Genomic DNA, 17376 nt, shown 5'->3' on the forward strand with positions numbered 1-17376 from the left:
AAAAAAAAACTTTTTACAAATCTTCCCATCTCATTACAAACTGCAAATTAATTAATGAAAAGCAGCACAGTATGTGGCAAAAGGACTCACCATCTTATTTTTATATCTACGAAATGTTTCAGCAATCTCTTCTTAAACATTTCAGCTGTCTCTCAAGTATAATATAAATTACAGGGACATTTTACAAACAGTAGTAGCACCACTACGGCAAGTATACCTATTTTTAACATCAAACTATCCTACTAATAAGGAAAAAGTAACATTCATATTTACAAACATTTTGAGATCCACAGGTGAGAGTGCCATGTTTGTAATATAACTGAAATCAACAGGTCTTCATTAGGCCTTATAAAAACTATAATCGGTTAGGGTTGACATCTTTTTAAAAGCCGAAAGTGGGACACGTTCTGTAGAAATGTCAGATTTTCCAGGACAAAACATACCTACAGTCGTGCATAGTACAGAACTTTACTTTTTTTGCACAAATAAAAGCTTATTCTACTAACATTTTAATTGCTTATGCTACTTCATATAACATATAGAAGTTTCATATATAAAATAACTGTTTAATGCAACTATTAAAGAAAACTTAGGAAATATTTTTGTCCTGAAATCTCAGAACATTTGCTATTTTTTTAACAGGACACAACTGCCTAAAGAGGGACTGTCCCTTGCAAAGTGGGGCAGGTGGTAACCCTATAATCGGTGCCTACACTTTTTACAGACAATTTTATTAAGCTGTTAGCCATGTCTTCTAATAAAAACGTTTTCCAAAAATATTATTTTCTCACCAATAGTTGCACTACAAAACTCCTCTCTGAAAGCAAACCTACAGTACAATTAACTTCCAGTAAAAGGACTTCTCTTTCATTACAAAATCTCTACGTTGTAAGAAATTCCCAAATCAAATAGGAAGCACTGCCGCTTTGCTGTTAAAAGCGGGTCTAAGCCCAGAAAACGTGCAAAGTGAATCAACAAGAACACAGCAAGAGCATACAAAGTGAATCAACAAGAACAGCACAGCAAGAGCATTGGGCAGTTCAGTGCAGAAAGATCATTACCCCTTTGCCCATCGTATTACAGCTTACTAGGGTTGAAGTATATTCAATGTGTGTTTGGTGCATAGTGAGTCAAATAAAAAACCTATATTCGATATACAAGCATGCGCAGTCAGAAACACCAATTTTCTTTAACATACTGTTATCACTGATTGACTATGTGACGCCACAAGTGAGTGAGCTGTCAAATGCAGGTGACAGAACAGATAGTTCGTTTACATTTCAAAACATTCATGGTATCGAACAATTTAAACCAGCACCGGATGCCAAGCCAAAATCATGAAACATCGCAATTCATTTGCAAGTATAGGAAAAGGTATGAAAAAAAAACGGAACCAGCTATTGCCAAGTTAAAAGCACACGCTAAACGTTCAAGTAAACACACTGTCCTTAGACTCCCTATTAATAATACAGTACCTTAAAGTTCCCTTTGAATTACTCGGGTACAGATGGTTTTCTAGGCGGCCTGACTTATGGGGAAACTACCATAATTAGACCAGTTATCAATTTATAGTTATTTACCTAGGATTAAAATCTTGGAAAAGGCCTCTTAAATTCATGATTCCACTGGAAAATGTTCTAGATTTCCAACATTGTACAGGAAAATGCCAGTTAAACTACAAGAAGACCGCCGTTTTCCCGCAGAAGAACAATTCACTAGTACCTCCGTTTTCCAGGTTAGTAACAGTACAAACTTGCTTTCCGTCAAGGTTCCTTGTATCCCATCATGCACTGGACGTGAAACTTGCTCCCCAAGCTAAAGGTCAGTCAGAAAAATGTTGCCACACCCCTTCGACGTCAGGGCTGATCTTTACATTCTTGTCCGCAGTGTCAGAATAGAAACTATTTATAGTTTTCCTCATTCTTATAATTTATTTTAGAAATTGGTTTAGGAAGATAAGATTCCACAGTTTAATACTAGCTGTGGGTACTATGCAAGCAGGCAGACTGAGTTAACTCTGTGTGAGTGTGTATATATATATATATATATATATATATATATATGTAGAGAGAAAAATCTATGACTATACATATATAGGCAGAGCGATATATATATATATATATATATATATACACACACACACACACACACACACATATATATATATATATATATATATATATATAGACTCACACACTAACGGAACTGAACCGCCCAAAGGTTCTACTACACTTAACATAGTTAAATAAATTAAATTAATATATGCACAGCACAACATGTAACATTATATGCATACATATACATATATAAATACGTTATTTATTTATATATATGTGTGTATATATATATATATATATATATACACACACACACACACACACACACACACACACGCACACATTCATAGACCCATTGAACAATACACACACACAAAGATACAAATGCATATTACCTCAAGAACACTGCCTGTCTAAATCTACCCCTGGCTGCAGATGAAAGTCATTATTTTAAAAATAAATAAATAAATAGATAGAATATAAAATGAAACACTGACACAGCAGGAAAATGGCATTACCAGCAAGATGGACCCAATTCTATATAAGCAAACTAAGACTGATTAAACAAACATAAACTATAAAACCAATAAATCTTAGCACAGTCATCTTTACACTAATAAAACACATTAAGATATTAACGGACACTCCTCCTTCTTCCCTTTCGGTTGTTCCCGTTAGGGGTCACCACAGCGGATCATCTGTTTCCATTTCTTCCTGTCCTCTGCATATTGCTCTGTCACACCAACCACGTGCATGTCCTCTCTCACCACATCCATAAACCTTATCTTAGGCCTTCCTCTTTTCCTCTTACCTGGCAGCTCCATTCTTAGCATCCTTTTCCCATTATACCCAGCATCTCTCAGCACATGTCCAAACCAACGCAATCTCGCCTCTCTGACTTTGTCTCCAAACCGTACAACCTGAGCTGACCCTCTAATATACTGATTCCTAATCCTGTCCATCCTTGTCACACCCAGTGCAAATCTTCACATCTTTAACTCTGCCACTTCCAGCTCTGACTCCTGCCTTTCTGTCATTACCACTGTCTACAACCCATACAACATAGTTGGTCTCACTATCCTCTTGTAGACCTTCCCTTTCACTCTTACTGGTACCCGTCTATCACAAATCACTCCTGACACTCTTCTCCACCCATTCCACCCTGCCTGTACTCTCTTCTTCACCTTTCTTCTCCACTCACCATTACTCTGAACTGTTGATCCCAAGTACTTAAACTCATCCACCTTCGCCAAGTCTACTCCCTGCATCCTCACCATTCCTCTATCCTCCCTCTCATTCACACACATATATTCTGTCTTAGTCCTGCTGACCTTCATTCCTCTCCTCTCTAGAGCACATCTCCACCTCTCCAGGGTCTCCTCAACTTGGTCCCTACTCTCACTACAGATCACAATGTCATCTGCAAACATCATAGTCCATGGGGCCTCCAGTCTGATCTCATCTGTCAACCTGTCCATCACCATTGCAAATAAGAAAGGGCTCAGAGCTAATCCTTGATGTAATCCCACCTCCACCTTAAACGTATATATCACTCCCACTGCAGACTTCACCACTGTCACACTACCCTCATACATATCCTGTAGCACTCTTACATACTTCTCTGCCACTCCTGACTTCCTCATACAATCCCACAACTCCTCTCTAGGCACCCTATCATATGCTTTCTCCAAGTCCAAAAATACACAATGCAACTCCTTCTGACCTTCTCTATATTTCTCCATCAACAGTCTCAGAGCAAACATTGCATCTGTAGTGCTCTTTCCTGGCATGAAACCATACTGCTGATCACTAATCATCACCTCCCTTCTTAACCTAGCTTCCACTAATCTTTCCTATAACTTCAAGCTGTGACTGATCAGTTTTATCCATCTGTAGTTACTACAGCTCTGCACATCACCCTTATTCTTAAAAATAGGTACCAAAACACTTTTTCTCCACTCCTCAGGCATCTTCTGACTTTCCAAGATTTCATTATACAATCTGGTTAAAAACTCCACTGCCATTTCTCCTAAGCACCGCCATGCTTCCACTGGTATGTCATCTGGACCAACAGCCTTTCCATTCTTCATCCCCTTCATAGCTGTCCATACTTCTTCCTTCCTAATCTGTTTCACTTCCTGATTCACTATCCCCACATCATCCAACCTTCTCTCTTTCTCATTCCCTTCATTTATCAGCCCCTACTCTTTCCATCTGCTCAACACACTCTCCTCGCTTGTGAGTACGTTTCCCTCACTATCCTTTATCACCCTTACCTGCTGCACATCTTTCCCAGCTCGATCCCACTGTCTAGCCAATCGGTACAGGTCCTTTTCTCCCTCTTTAGTGCCCAACCTTTCATACAACTCTCCATATGCCTTCTCCTTAGCATTCGCCACCTCTCTCTTTGCCATGTTCCTCATCTCCTTATACTCCTGTCTACTTTCTTCATCTCTCTGACAATCCCACTTCTTCTTCAACAGCCTCTTCCTCTGTATACTCTCCTGTACTTCCTCATTCCACCACCAGGTCTCCTTGTCCTCCTTCCTCTGTCCAGATGTCACACCAAACACCTTTCTAGCTATCTCCCTTACCATCTCTGCTGTAGTTACCCAACTATTCAGTAACTCTTCACTGCCCCCCAGTGCCTGTTTTAACTCTTCTCTGAACTCCACCTCACAATCACCCTTTTTCAACTTCCAGAATTTGATCCTTGGCACTGCTCTCACACTTGTCCTCTTCTTGATCACCAACATCATCCTACAGACCTCCATTCTATGCTGCCTAACTACACTTTCTCTTGTCACCACTTTACAGTCTCCAATTTCCTTTAGACTGGCCCTCCTGCATAGGATATAATCCACGTGTGCATCTTCCTTCACTCTTGAATGTCACCCTATGCTCCTCCCTCTTCTTAAAATACATATTCACCTCAGCCATGTCCATCCTTTTTAGCAAAATCCACTACCATCTGACCTTCTGCATTCCTCTCCTTAACACCATACCTGCCCATCACTTCCTCATCCCCTCTGTTCCCTTCATCAATATGCCCATTAAAATCATCTCCAATCACCAGTCTCTCACCCTTGGGTACACTCACCACCACTTCATCCAACTCATTCCAAAATTTTTCTTTCTCATCCATCGCACACCCAACTTGTGGAGCGTATGTACTAACAACATTCATCATTACACCATCACTTTCCAGCTTCATAAACATCACTCTATCCGACACTCTTTTCATCTCCAAAGCACTCTTGGCATACTGTTCCTTCAGGATAACCCCTACCCCATTTCTCCTCCCATGCACACCATGATAGAACAATTTGAACCCACCTCCTATACACCTGGCCTTACTCCCCTTCCATCTGATCTCTTGCACACACAATATATCAACCTTCCTTCTCCATCATATCAGCTAGCTCTCTCCCTATACCAGTCATACTGCCAACATTCAAAGTTCCTACCCTTACTACTGCACTCCTAACCTTCCTCCTCTCTTCCTGCTTTCAGGCATGCCTTCCCCCTCTTCTTCTCCTTCGGCCAACAGTAGCCCAATTTCCACCAGCACCCTGTTGGCTAACAGTACTGGTGGTGGTTATTGTTAACCCGGGCCTCGACCGATCTGGTATGGAAATCTGTACTGCCCACATATGTTATTTGGCAGAGGTTTTACACCTGATGCCTTTCCTGATGTAACCCTCCCCATTTATCCAGGCTTGGGACCGGCACGAAGAAATCCACTGGCTTGTGCATCCCCAGTGGCTGGATTTAATGGACACTAAACAAATTATTAGGAAACACATCATAACTAGAGAAGAAAACCACTCAGACAGGCCATTCATACAAAACCTATGTAACTACCTATAACCCTAGTCAGTAGAAATCTTTGAAGTAAAAAAAAAACAGTGAAACTGAGGGAAACACTATTGTAACCTAAAAAATTCACAGAAGAAACAGATAAAATGGGGAGGGCTTATGGTTCTTGCAATTACAACGAGACAAGAATAACATCATGATGAAAATATATTTATAGGACTAAAGAAACTACTGGACTCCTTGGCGTTCTGGATTAGCAAAAGTTGACATATGCCTATTATGCTTAGAAAGAGACTACTGTGTAGGCACATCATAAAGTATTTTCTGGGACAGCCTGAATATGGCTAAAATTAGATCATAAATTTCAGTTTGGTTTAATAGCTTTTATTGTTTCAACCATTTGACAATACGGTAAACATCACCTCAACCTACTTTACATTTATTACTTTTAAAATTGCATCCTGTAACATTGCTTTCTGTTCACTTATATAAATGCTACACCACTGAGCATTTAAAACTAAACTTTCCTCCCAACTTTGCCCCCTATTTTTACTTATTTCCCTGACCACCCCAGCTCTTTACTCCACATTTCCCTCTCTCCACTCTATCTAACTTTACCACCTCTCCTTCCACTCCACCCACTATAACCGACACAACTGCCACTCTTTGCTATTCTATGTCTCTTCAGTTATTCTTCGCTATTCACTCCACTCCACTTACTATTCCTCTATGTTGTTCTTTCCTCCTCATTTCCTTCACTTCACTCTAATTTTACCACTATTTTTCTCTTTTGTTTCACCAACTTGACCTCTATCATTTTGTTGTTGTACATGCACAAAATGCATACTTCTATGGATTTCTACAAGGTATTAATGTTATTTATGTTTCTTTACCTTTCCTATTTAATGTTCTTAAACTTGCAATGTATCTTTTTATGGTTACGATATATGAGTATTATTAATTTTGGCATTTGGGTGGCCACTGTGGTACAGCGGTTAGCGTTGTCACCTCACAGCAAGATGTTCTCCGGTTCGATCCTCAGCTGGGGTGCCTTCTGTGCGGAGTCTGCATGTCCTCCCTGTGGTTGCGTGGGTTTCCTCTGGGTGCTCCGGTTTCCTCCCACATCCCAAAGACATGCTGTAGGTGGATTGGACACTCTAAAATTGGCCGTGTGTGTGTGTGTGTGTGTGTGTGTGTGTGTGTGTGTGTGTGTGTGTGTGTGTGTGTGTGTGTGTGTGTGTGTGTGTGCCTTCTGTAGAAGGTTGGGCGCCAGGCTGGCAACTCGACACTGTAAAACTCCACTGCCAATCATGAGCGGACAAGGTGATCCGCTGTGGCGACCCCTAATCGGGAAAAGCCGAAAGAAGAAGAAGAAGATTATTTTGGCATTATCTTGTGTTTGTGGAGCTTTGTCGATACTTTTAATGATTATCTACAGAGCATTAATGTTGTTACTCGCATGTCATTTTATCTTGCCCTTTTTTATGTTTTTAAACTTGCAATGTAACTTGGTTTTGTTATGATATATTTGTATTATTTTTTGGCATCATCTTTTTATCATGTGTTTGTGGAGCTTTTCTCCTCGGGTCTCCATTGAAAATGGGCCCACAGCCCAGTGGACGAACCAGGTTAACAAAGGACAAATAAATAAATAAATAAATAAATAAATGTTCTTAAATTACATTTCAGATTTCAACACAATATTAAAGTCTTTATATCACTGTTATGTTGAGTGTACTTTCCAAAGTTTTCACCTTATCCTTATTTTTTTTCCCATAAGATGTAACATTAACATCAAAAGCATCAACATCAATAGCAAGCCCCCTGAATTCCATTCCTGGATAAACTTCCATGCAGCTGGCATCCTTATAGTAAATGAAAGTGGGCTGAAATCATATACTGAAAATGAGGAAATACTCCATAAAGAATGCATTATTCTCATGCTCAACCATAATTACAGACATGGTGGTTCTGTTACTATTGTGTATCTTAACAGTCGAGTCATAATCCCATATTAGAAATCTATTCCAGAATTCTGAAATGCTAAAGATTTGGTCATCATTATCATCCTACTTTTTCCCATTTTATATATGGGGTTGGAGTGTTACATTAACAGTCTCTGTCCTTCTTGATTACTGTCACTCTCCTACCTTCTTTGACTGTCATGCCAGAGTGTCACAGGTTTTCTCTCAAGCAATCCATCTATCTCTTTACTAAACATCTCTGTTTTCTCTTGCCTTCTTCCTGTCTCTTCTAAATGTACTTTCCAAACTATCTTCTGCTTTCTTGCACATGTGCTTGAACCACATGATCTTCTCTGTAACTGAAGCTACTTTGGCTTTTTTGCTAATGTCATCATTTCTTCAGCTGCACCACAGTGTGCATCCTCCCACTCATCTCAGACACTTCATCTTCATTCCCTGTAGCATACTCAATGGTTCTACCTTCTTCCGTACTATACAGTAGTACTGGTTGCAACACTGTTTTGTACACCTTACTTTACTTTTCAGCTTCTTTAGCATTCTTCTGTCACACTACCCCTAGCACTCTGTATGTCAGATAGCTGCAGCCTCTCTTATTCTAGCTCTTATCTCTTCATTCAGACTTCCCTTCTCTTTAACCATCCCTCTCACTTGAAGCTGTTAACCTATTCTAATATTTCCTCTTCAATCTCAATTTTCACCTTCTTCTGCTTTCTCAATTTGCTGCCATGACAAGTGTTTTGACTGGATTCAATTTCACCCCAATGTCTGCCTTCAGTTTTCCATTCTATATTCCCATGTTGTTGTGTCTTTCGGCTTTTCCCGGTTAGGGGTCACCACAGTGGAACTCCAGTCCGCTAATGGTTGGCAGTAGATTTTTATGTGCCGAGTTGCTGGCCCTGATGCACAACCTTCAGCGAAGGTACGCCCATTCATGCACGTCTTCACACAGAAGACGGTCTAGCTGAGAATCGAACAGGACGTCTTACTGTGAGGTGACAATGCTACCGCAGCACCACCACCGCAGTATTCTATATTCCCATGTAATTTTCTGAAATTCTTGTTGAAAGTGTGCTTGTACCTTATTTCCATACATGGCTTGGTCACATATCTATCCTATAGATCTCACAAATGCTATTTTGAGGTGCTGTCATTCTTCTTCAACTCCACCCATTTCCTCTTCTTCCTGAAGTGCTAAATCTCTGAGTGTTTCCTTGAAGTCTTATGCTTTTTCTCTAGTCAACTTCTAGATCTACAGCCTAGTATCTGCTGACCTTAGAACCTTCTCTAACCACTGCTTTTAGCTGATTGTGACCACCAGTGGTTTATGCCATGGGATGGTTATTTCACTGGGATGACTTGCAATCTTTGCCTCTACTCCAATTCCCTTTCCTTAGTAGGAAGACATTTCCTGGGGTGTATGTTGGACACTCTTGTATGTCATCTTGTGACTATCACTCTTCGCTAATCAGGTATTGGCCACCATTAAGCCATTTGATATACAGAAGTCCAGAATGACTTATCCTTCTTTATTCCTGTTGTCCCATCAATGTGGACCCTGACAGTCTTCATATCCTGTTCTATCTGCCTCAGTATATGCATTCAGGACCCCCAGTATTATCATCAACTCAGGTTGCTCTGCTTTATCTAGTTGACCCTACAACTGCTGCAGTCCTGCTTTATCTAGCTGGTCCTGTAACTCCTGCTGAAATGCAGTCTCTTCCTTGCTATCACAACTTTGCTATGGTGCATAGGCTGAGATTATGAATAGTACCCTATCCTTACATTGGAGTCTGATTACCATGAGTCTATCACTGATTCTGATAATATCCCTCCCTGTTTTCTGGAGACTCTACCTCATTACAATTCCCACACAATTTCTATTCTATCTTTCCCGAGTAGTAGACTACATCCATCTGGGATCTGTGCTTACCGTCATGCCATCTACTTCCAAGTAGCATCCTGTCAGTGAACCTATATTAGGAGTAGTGATCATTATTAGACTCCTCCCACAATTAGCATGGGTCACTGGCATAGGTCAGAGTAGGTCGGGTTCCCAACCCACTTATCACCAACAAATGTCCATGTCCATTTTTGTTGACCTAGAACCAATTTTTTTGCACAGCTGAGTGACTAGCCCTGACGTGGTGCACAGTCTGTGATTGACATTCTCCTGTCTAGAGGATACTGCAAACCACAGCTGATAGCTAAAGTGGTTGGTTTATACAACTCTTCCTCTTATAAGTACTACCTATCGCCTGTGCTGCTGCCCATTACTACTTTCTGATGAGTTTGAGGTGGAAACATGCAGAATGTGTGTTTTTTTGTTTGTTTCTTTTTTGGAAGTTGAGAGGAGCCCCACAGAAACACAAGCATTAAAAAGCAAACTGCACACACACATTGACTAGAGATCAGGATCAAACCTTGTACCTTATAACTTTTGTATGGGAGGTGAAGACCTTAACGATTATGATAAATGGTCTCCTCCTACAAAGTAAGAAACATAAGTCATATTTATCTCCCTAAATAGCAACAACATAAGCATAATGGAAGATTAACATAACTCATAATATCATTATATTAGGAGATGAAAAAATATATAGGACCTTATCCTAGGTTATAGAAATGGAATCAGAGCTGGTGACATCTGGTAGATGCACACTGTGGGACAGACAAAGAAATGAGGACACCAGAGAAGAAGCCCAAGTAGCTCCAATTTCAGAGAAGGTCAAAGAGAGCAAATTACAGTGGTTCAGGCACATGTACAGGAAAGCAGAAGACAATCTGTTGGAGAAGATTTGAGACAGACACTCATAAGGCAATAGGAAACAAGAGTATCCAGTAAAGAGATGGATGGATTGTGTGAGAGAAGACCTGTGACGGTCAGGCATAGCTACAGAAGAAGGTAGGAGACTGGCATTGAATCAGGAGAGATGGCGACAGTTGACACGCCACCTCAACCCCATATAGAAAATGGGAAGAAGTGGGTTGATGATGATGATGATGACTTCAGCTACAACTTTCCCTCTTCTGCAATTAGCCTATATCGCCTTAGCAAACTAATCAATACACCTCCTAGTTATCACAAAGTTAAAAGCAAACAATGTACCACTGACTGGATTCTAACTTCACACCTCAATAAAATAACTCACAGTGGCACTCTCTCATACACTTATGCAATAAGAATTTGTAAAAATCCATTCTGTCCTTAGCAACATACTACTGGGAAAGTGGACTGCTGCAATGAAAAGTTAAGAAGCACTGTATAGTATGCAGCTGTGATTGCAAGCTAACCTTTTAAAATAAGTTGGCACTTCATTGGTGCTGCCTTACTGAATCAGGAACAGCATCAGAAGGGTGACAATTTGCATATGTACTCTGTATGGAGTACAATGCTTACACAATGGAGTAAGACCATATATGTGTTCTTGCTCCACTAATAGAAGATCTTTGTGAATAATTGAGGGTTTTAGTATACAAGTATACTGCATAGCAGCTCTGTTTTACTACAAACCAATGCTTATCATTAGGGCTTTTTGAATTCAATTCCCATGTTTCTTCACTGTGAATTCTTGGTGTATTATATAAAGGCATTTAAGTAACTTTCCTTGTTTCATTACTTCTATTAATGTATGGTTTTACTTCACCTTGTTCTATTTCTGCTTCTTTCATAAGTTCATAACTTAGAACTAGGCTACTTGCCCCTGTAGGCCATTTCAAGCTTAGCCAATCACTTCATTTGAAAAAAGAAACTGCACCTTCTGTCTGAAAGGTTAGGTAAACACCTTAACCATTACACCAACTCCCAAGTTTTCTCTGATATGTTCTTATTCATTTTCTCTTACACTTTTTCATTTCTCATTTTTGATCACCTATCTCTTATCTACTAATATCTTCCCCTTATGTTAGATTACTTGCTAATAAACTGTTTTTCTTTTTTTAAAAATTCCCTCTGATTTCGAAATGTAACTTTCCATCCTTATAATCCAAGTGATGTTTTTTTTTGTTAATATAGAAAATTAGGTTTGATTATTATTTAATTTGTTCCCACTGTGGAATGTTTCTTAACATTTTTTTTAGTTTCTGCAAAACTAAGTGAGGTCACCACATTTCTCAATATTAGGGTTGTGAAAAGGAGTGATAGGAGTAATATATTACATTACGTGATATATTACTGTCATCTATTACAATTTCTAGTAACTAGTAATATAACTAGTTACTTTTTCAGAATAGTAACTAGTAATAGTAATATATTACTTTTCTTAGTAACTAGTAACTTAAATATGCATTATTTTTGAGTTACTTTTGCTTAAACCAGTTGATGTCCTTCTATTCAATGTTGCAGTATTCTTTATATATGGGTTGTCTTCTGTCCTACAACCTGATATCTGGTCAGTATATAAAAGCTTCTAGCCACTGCTGGTATGAGGGATGCCTCATGTATGATCTGACAACAGCAGCTGTAAAAGGGACATCCACACGTACCATCCTCAGAACTTTTCTGCCGCCATTCAGAAGGTTGACTCCAATGTATGATCTGCAGTCGGATTGTGTATGTTGTTGCTAGCTTCAGCTTCAGATTAGTGCCCCATTAGAGATGTGCTTTTTTGCTACTGCCATTTGTTATTGTTCATGTCATTCAAAATGGCAAGTACAGGTGTGGAAGGCAGATTCCACATAAAGATAGCCACGACCATTACCTTTTCTGTTTAGAGCCTAGTCACAACGACCACTCCTGCTCTATTTGTCAGGCTTTCATGCCTAAGACATTGCATAGCTTACATTTGGCTCTAAATCTTTACTTAGAAAATCAGTGGTTAAAACATCTGACTAAAGATGTTATGGAGGGTTCTAGGGGTCCTTCAACTGAGCTGGGTTTGAAGAGGAAGGTGAGCAAACAAAGGCCTGAAACCTCTTCAGCTGTGCCTCTTACCTCTGATGTATCCCTTGAGGTCAGTGAAGACATGGTGGTATGACCGGAGGTTGGGTCTGCTTCTGCGGTGGGTACCTCTTTGGAAACCACCAAGGGATTGGTTCCCAGCACATCCAAGGCTTCGCAGATGTCTGCTTCAGGTGACATAGGTGAAATGTGGCTTGTTCAGCTTGAGGACTCTGGGGCCATTCCTGTCGTTCCGGCTAGGGATCCATCTTTGTGTACCTCAGACATTAGGCCTATGTCGGTCTCTTCTGATTTGTCTCCTCAGTCAGAAAGACATGTCAAAAAGAAACAAAAAGCTAAACATTCCAGTATTCCTTTTTTTCCACAGTCTGACTGGGATGCATTTTTCCCAGGGTTTTTATTAAGACTTTGATGGCCTTGAAGCCATCTACCTCTCTCCCTCTACCTGCCTTCACTTCCTCCCCTGTTCTACAGTCTGCAGGATCCCAGATTCTTCTCTCTGACTCAGAAGACTCTTCATCTGATGATGATGATACCCTAGCATATTCCACCCAAATTACCTCTCCTCTGGAATATGCCTCACCTGAAGAGGAATCAAATGGAGGGGATTCTCCAGTTGAAGAGATTTCTTTTGGAGAAACTACTGATAAAAATTAGAGAATTCTTTAAGTGGGATTGTTCCCGGATTTCTGAAGAACAGAAGAGATATTATGATCTTTTGCAAATGGAGGTCCCTTTTCCTTCTGCAGTGCCTCCAGTCCTTCCAGCTTTCTTGGATGCCTTCACCTCCTCTTCTAAGACTCCAGATTCTCAGACTCCTGCTTCCAAGAGACCAGGCAGGTTTTATACAGTGCCAAATGAATGCAAGTTTCTTTATAAGTGTTGTTTGGCAGACCCTGCGGTAGTCTCCAGAGTTTCTGACAGGTCTGCATGTTTATCTCCTTCTGCCAAACTTTTACCATCTGATAAGGCAAGTAAGATTCTTGACAGATTGGGTTGGAAGAGCTATACCTCATCCACTTTAGCTATCAGAGCTAGCAATTACCAGACTTGCATGTCTAGGTATTCCTTGGCATTGCTTTCTCAGGCTTCTCAAGCTCTGCCTCAGTTACCAGAATCTGAGGTTAAAACTCAGGTTCTATCTCTTTTGGTTGCTTCCTCACAGGTTGCCTGACATTCAATTAAGTGCAGCTATGATGCTGTTGAGGCATCTTCCAGAGTTGCTGCTTCTGCCTCTGGGCTTAGGAGACATTCTTGGATCAGACTACAATCTCTTCCTGAGGATATTAAGGCAAAATTACTTGATTCCCCTTTGGACAAATCTTCACTTTTTGGTTCTGCAGCTGCAGACTTATTTAAGAATTGAATTTTGATTTGAAACACTTGCTTGTTTCACCTGTACCTAAATTTCATAGGAACGTCACTGTTAAAACTTCCTTTGTTAGGAGACTTGATAGTTCCTCTGCTGCATCTACCTCTGTTTCTAAGTCTAAAATGTCAGTTAGGAGACCTCCATCATCAAAATCTTCTGCTTCAGCTCCTCCAGCACAGCAACCTTTTCAGGTCACTCTTATTTCAAACCACCTCAGCAACTTGGGTGCTGCGACTAGCCTTTTTCCAAGCAGCATAGCATTTGTCCATGGTGCTTTGCATGATCTTTTTGTACTGTTCATCATTACAAGCTGATTCAGCATTGTGCATGATAACTAGATTCAATGTGTGTGCTGCACATCTCAGATGGGGAAGCAGTGAATAGGTGTTTATGTTTTGCCCTGTCTGACTCAGCATTACTGTCACGTTGTTGTAAATCACTTCACCGTTCATCATCCTCATCTTGGGACAGAATGCTTGTAGTGTCAGATCTATCACATTCTGAGAAGACAATGAAAGCCTTTACAAAATTGCTGCCATTGTCTGTAATTGTCACACACACCTTTTGATCTATCTTGTACTTGATGTGAATGCTGTCAAGAGTTGATGCTATGAGATCGTATGTATGCCTCCACTGTAATCTGCTGCATGACAAAGCAGCTGACTGCTGATGATGAAAAGAGGGGAGTCACATGAATGGCTACTGCCTGGCTACTACTAATGCTGGTCTCAGCACAGCTTCACTCTGTTGAGATACAATACTCCTTTGCTTCTTCTCTCACCAGAAGCAAAATGTTAGCACCAATCCCAAGAAGAGAACCAGGCCACACCCTGTTTGGTGATCCACAGTCTTGTCCCAGATGATGCAATGATCTGCAAGCTTGTAGCCTTTTTCTGGTAGATGCCTCGAATAGCAACCAGACCAATCAGGTATGTTAAACACAGACACTCACTCCAACCAGAAACAGTCAGGAATCAATGCACTCTGCTCCTACTCTCATCAGGATCAGAATATACACACAGATTCCAAGCTGTCACCTATAAAGCAGTTATTAAGCTCTCTGGTGATCAGCAGTCTCCAGGAAATAATGTAACTGCACTATTCTTTCACCAGGAGAAAACAGAAGCACTAATCCCAAGATGACTACAGAGAGGAAGAATGTGGGCACTCCAATAACTGGTGGTCTTGCAATAGATGCTTAAAGGTAAGATGAAAAAAATGGTTTATCCTAAACAGTGCAATGTTCACTAGAGGAGTTAGATGTGAAAGTAGGTAACTTAAGTTTTGCCTGTCTAAAAAGTTAAGTTTTAGTGGAGAGTCACTATTTTTAAAACAGCAAGATAGATTGAAATCAGGATCATCTTCAGAAACATCAGGAGAAGGATAACACCTGTACCACACCACATTCAACACATAGACATCCAGAACATACAACACCACAACACTCACATAGTAACACAAAACACACACCTACTTTCGCGGAGGCTCTCAATAAAAATCTGCCCAAACAGCAGAGACCTCCGAGGCAGAAATGCAAACAACCACTGCATCCCAGAACAAACCATGAGACACATAGCTCACATAAACCGTGTGCCACTCAACCAAAGCCCATAAGGCAAAAACAACTTACCCAATACACTAGTCATAGGTGACTCAATAGTAAGGCACACTGATGTCCTGCTCACTAGGTTGAATAAGGAGAAAGTTACAGTCAGCTGCCTGTCAGGTGCCAGGATCTGACACATAACACACACAGTTAGGTCACTCCACAACAGGTACAAATATGACTCTGTCATTGTCCATGTTGGTGTGAATAACCTGAGATGTGCCTCCCTAGACTACATGAAAAGAGACATAGAGGAACTTTCTGATCTTGTAGCCCAGGCAGGTATGACCCTAGCTCTGAGTAGCATCCTACCATCACCCAGAATGATACCACAGTACAAGCAGAAAATGATTGACTTCAACAATTGTCTAAGTTTCTGGTATCATTCTACAGGGATCCAGTATCTGTCTGCCTGGGATGACATGATCGACAGACCTCGATCCTTCACCAGAGATGGGCTGCACCTGTCAACCCAGGGATTCCGGATACTGGCCAAGGCTCTTGCTACTCCTATAGTGCCTTTTTTAGGCAATGTCCTAAAGACAAAATTACCACCATAACAGCTACAAGCAAATGAAATCTGAGGGTTATGCTACTCAACAGTGTAAGTCTAAATCTCAAAATGCACTCACTCAAAGCACTCCTTAAAATGGAAAACATTGAAATCTGTGCAATGACCAAGACCTGGTTCAAGGCTCCGGTGAGCACCCCAGCATTACCAGACTATAATTCATACCTCACCTTTCAGCCCCTAAATCTGGACAGAACACTAAAGGCGGTGGTGCCTCCATATTCATAAAGGATATGCACTCCTCCAGACTAGTAGCCCAACATAATGCATCAGAGATACTTCAGGTACAACTAACACTGAGTAAGACTGCAATCCAGGTTGTAGCCTGCTATAGATCCCCCACCATGTCCTAAGACTCCCATTGCACATTCCTAAACACACTGGAAAATATTAGGGTACAACCCAATACCCTTATACTGGGAGACTTTAACTACCCCTCCATTAACTGGGAAAATTACTCATGTGCCAACACACTTGCTCAACATTTTCTGGAATTTATTAATTCCAATGCCCTGGACCAACTCATTCTTACCCCAACCAAGGGTAGAAACATCCTTGACCTGGTTATTACTAACATGAGTGACCATTGCTCTACACCAGTAATCAACTCCTCCCTGGTCAGATCTGACCACAAGCTAATCACCATGGATATCCACATCCCACCCTCACCCCCCTACAGGAAACCACCATAAAAAACTTCTTCAAAGCAAATTTTGGGCTTCTAAAAACAGAGGTGGCTAACTTCACAACACCCATGCAAATGGAAAATAGGTGCATGACTGCTGAATCACACACCAATGCACTGTATGAGCACATACACAAGTGCATGGAACAGGCCATACCAAACAGAACCAAGGCACTCTCCTCCAAAAAAAGGAAGCCAATCTGGTGTTCCCCCACCATAAACAAACTCTACAACAGAAGGAAACAACTGTTGCAGAAAAGGGTGAAGTCCCAAGACTGGAAAAACTCCTTTGTTGAACTCAGCAAAAACTGAGATCCATCATCAAATCCTCTAAAGCTAGCTATGAAAACAAAATTGTTGCAGATTCTAAAGACAATCACAAGG

General features: G+C 40.6%; 1 protein-coding gene across 2 annotated transcripts in view; it reads right to left on the bottom strand.

The window, feature by feature from the left end:
- TMEM185A (transmembrane protein 185A) overlaps positions 1 to 1877 on the bottom strand; it is a 483347-nt gene extending 481470 nt beyond the window's left edge. Inside the window, exon 1 of one of the 2 annotated variants that reach the window (XM_044057176.1) lies at positions 1723 to 1877. Coding sequence is in view for 1 of the 2 variants with exons in the window: in XM_044057175.1 (XP_043913110.1) it covers positions 1581 to 1618 (38 nt within the window). In the remaining variant the exon portion in view is untranslated. Of the gene's footprint in view, positions 1 to 1580 lie in introns of both variants that reach the window. The other variant, XM_044057175.1, reaches the window with a different exon arrangement.
- Positions 1878 to 17376: the final 15499 nt, after the last annotated feature.

This window comes from Protopterus annectens, chromosome 15.part0, assembly GCF_019279795.1.
Source record: "Protopterus annectens isolate FY-2018-M chromosome 15.part0, PAN1.0, whole genome shotgun sequence".
NCBI lineage: Eukaryota > Metazoa > Chordata > Ceratodontiformes > Protopteridae > Protopterus > Protopterus annectens.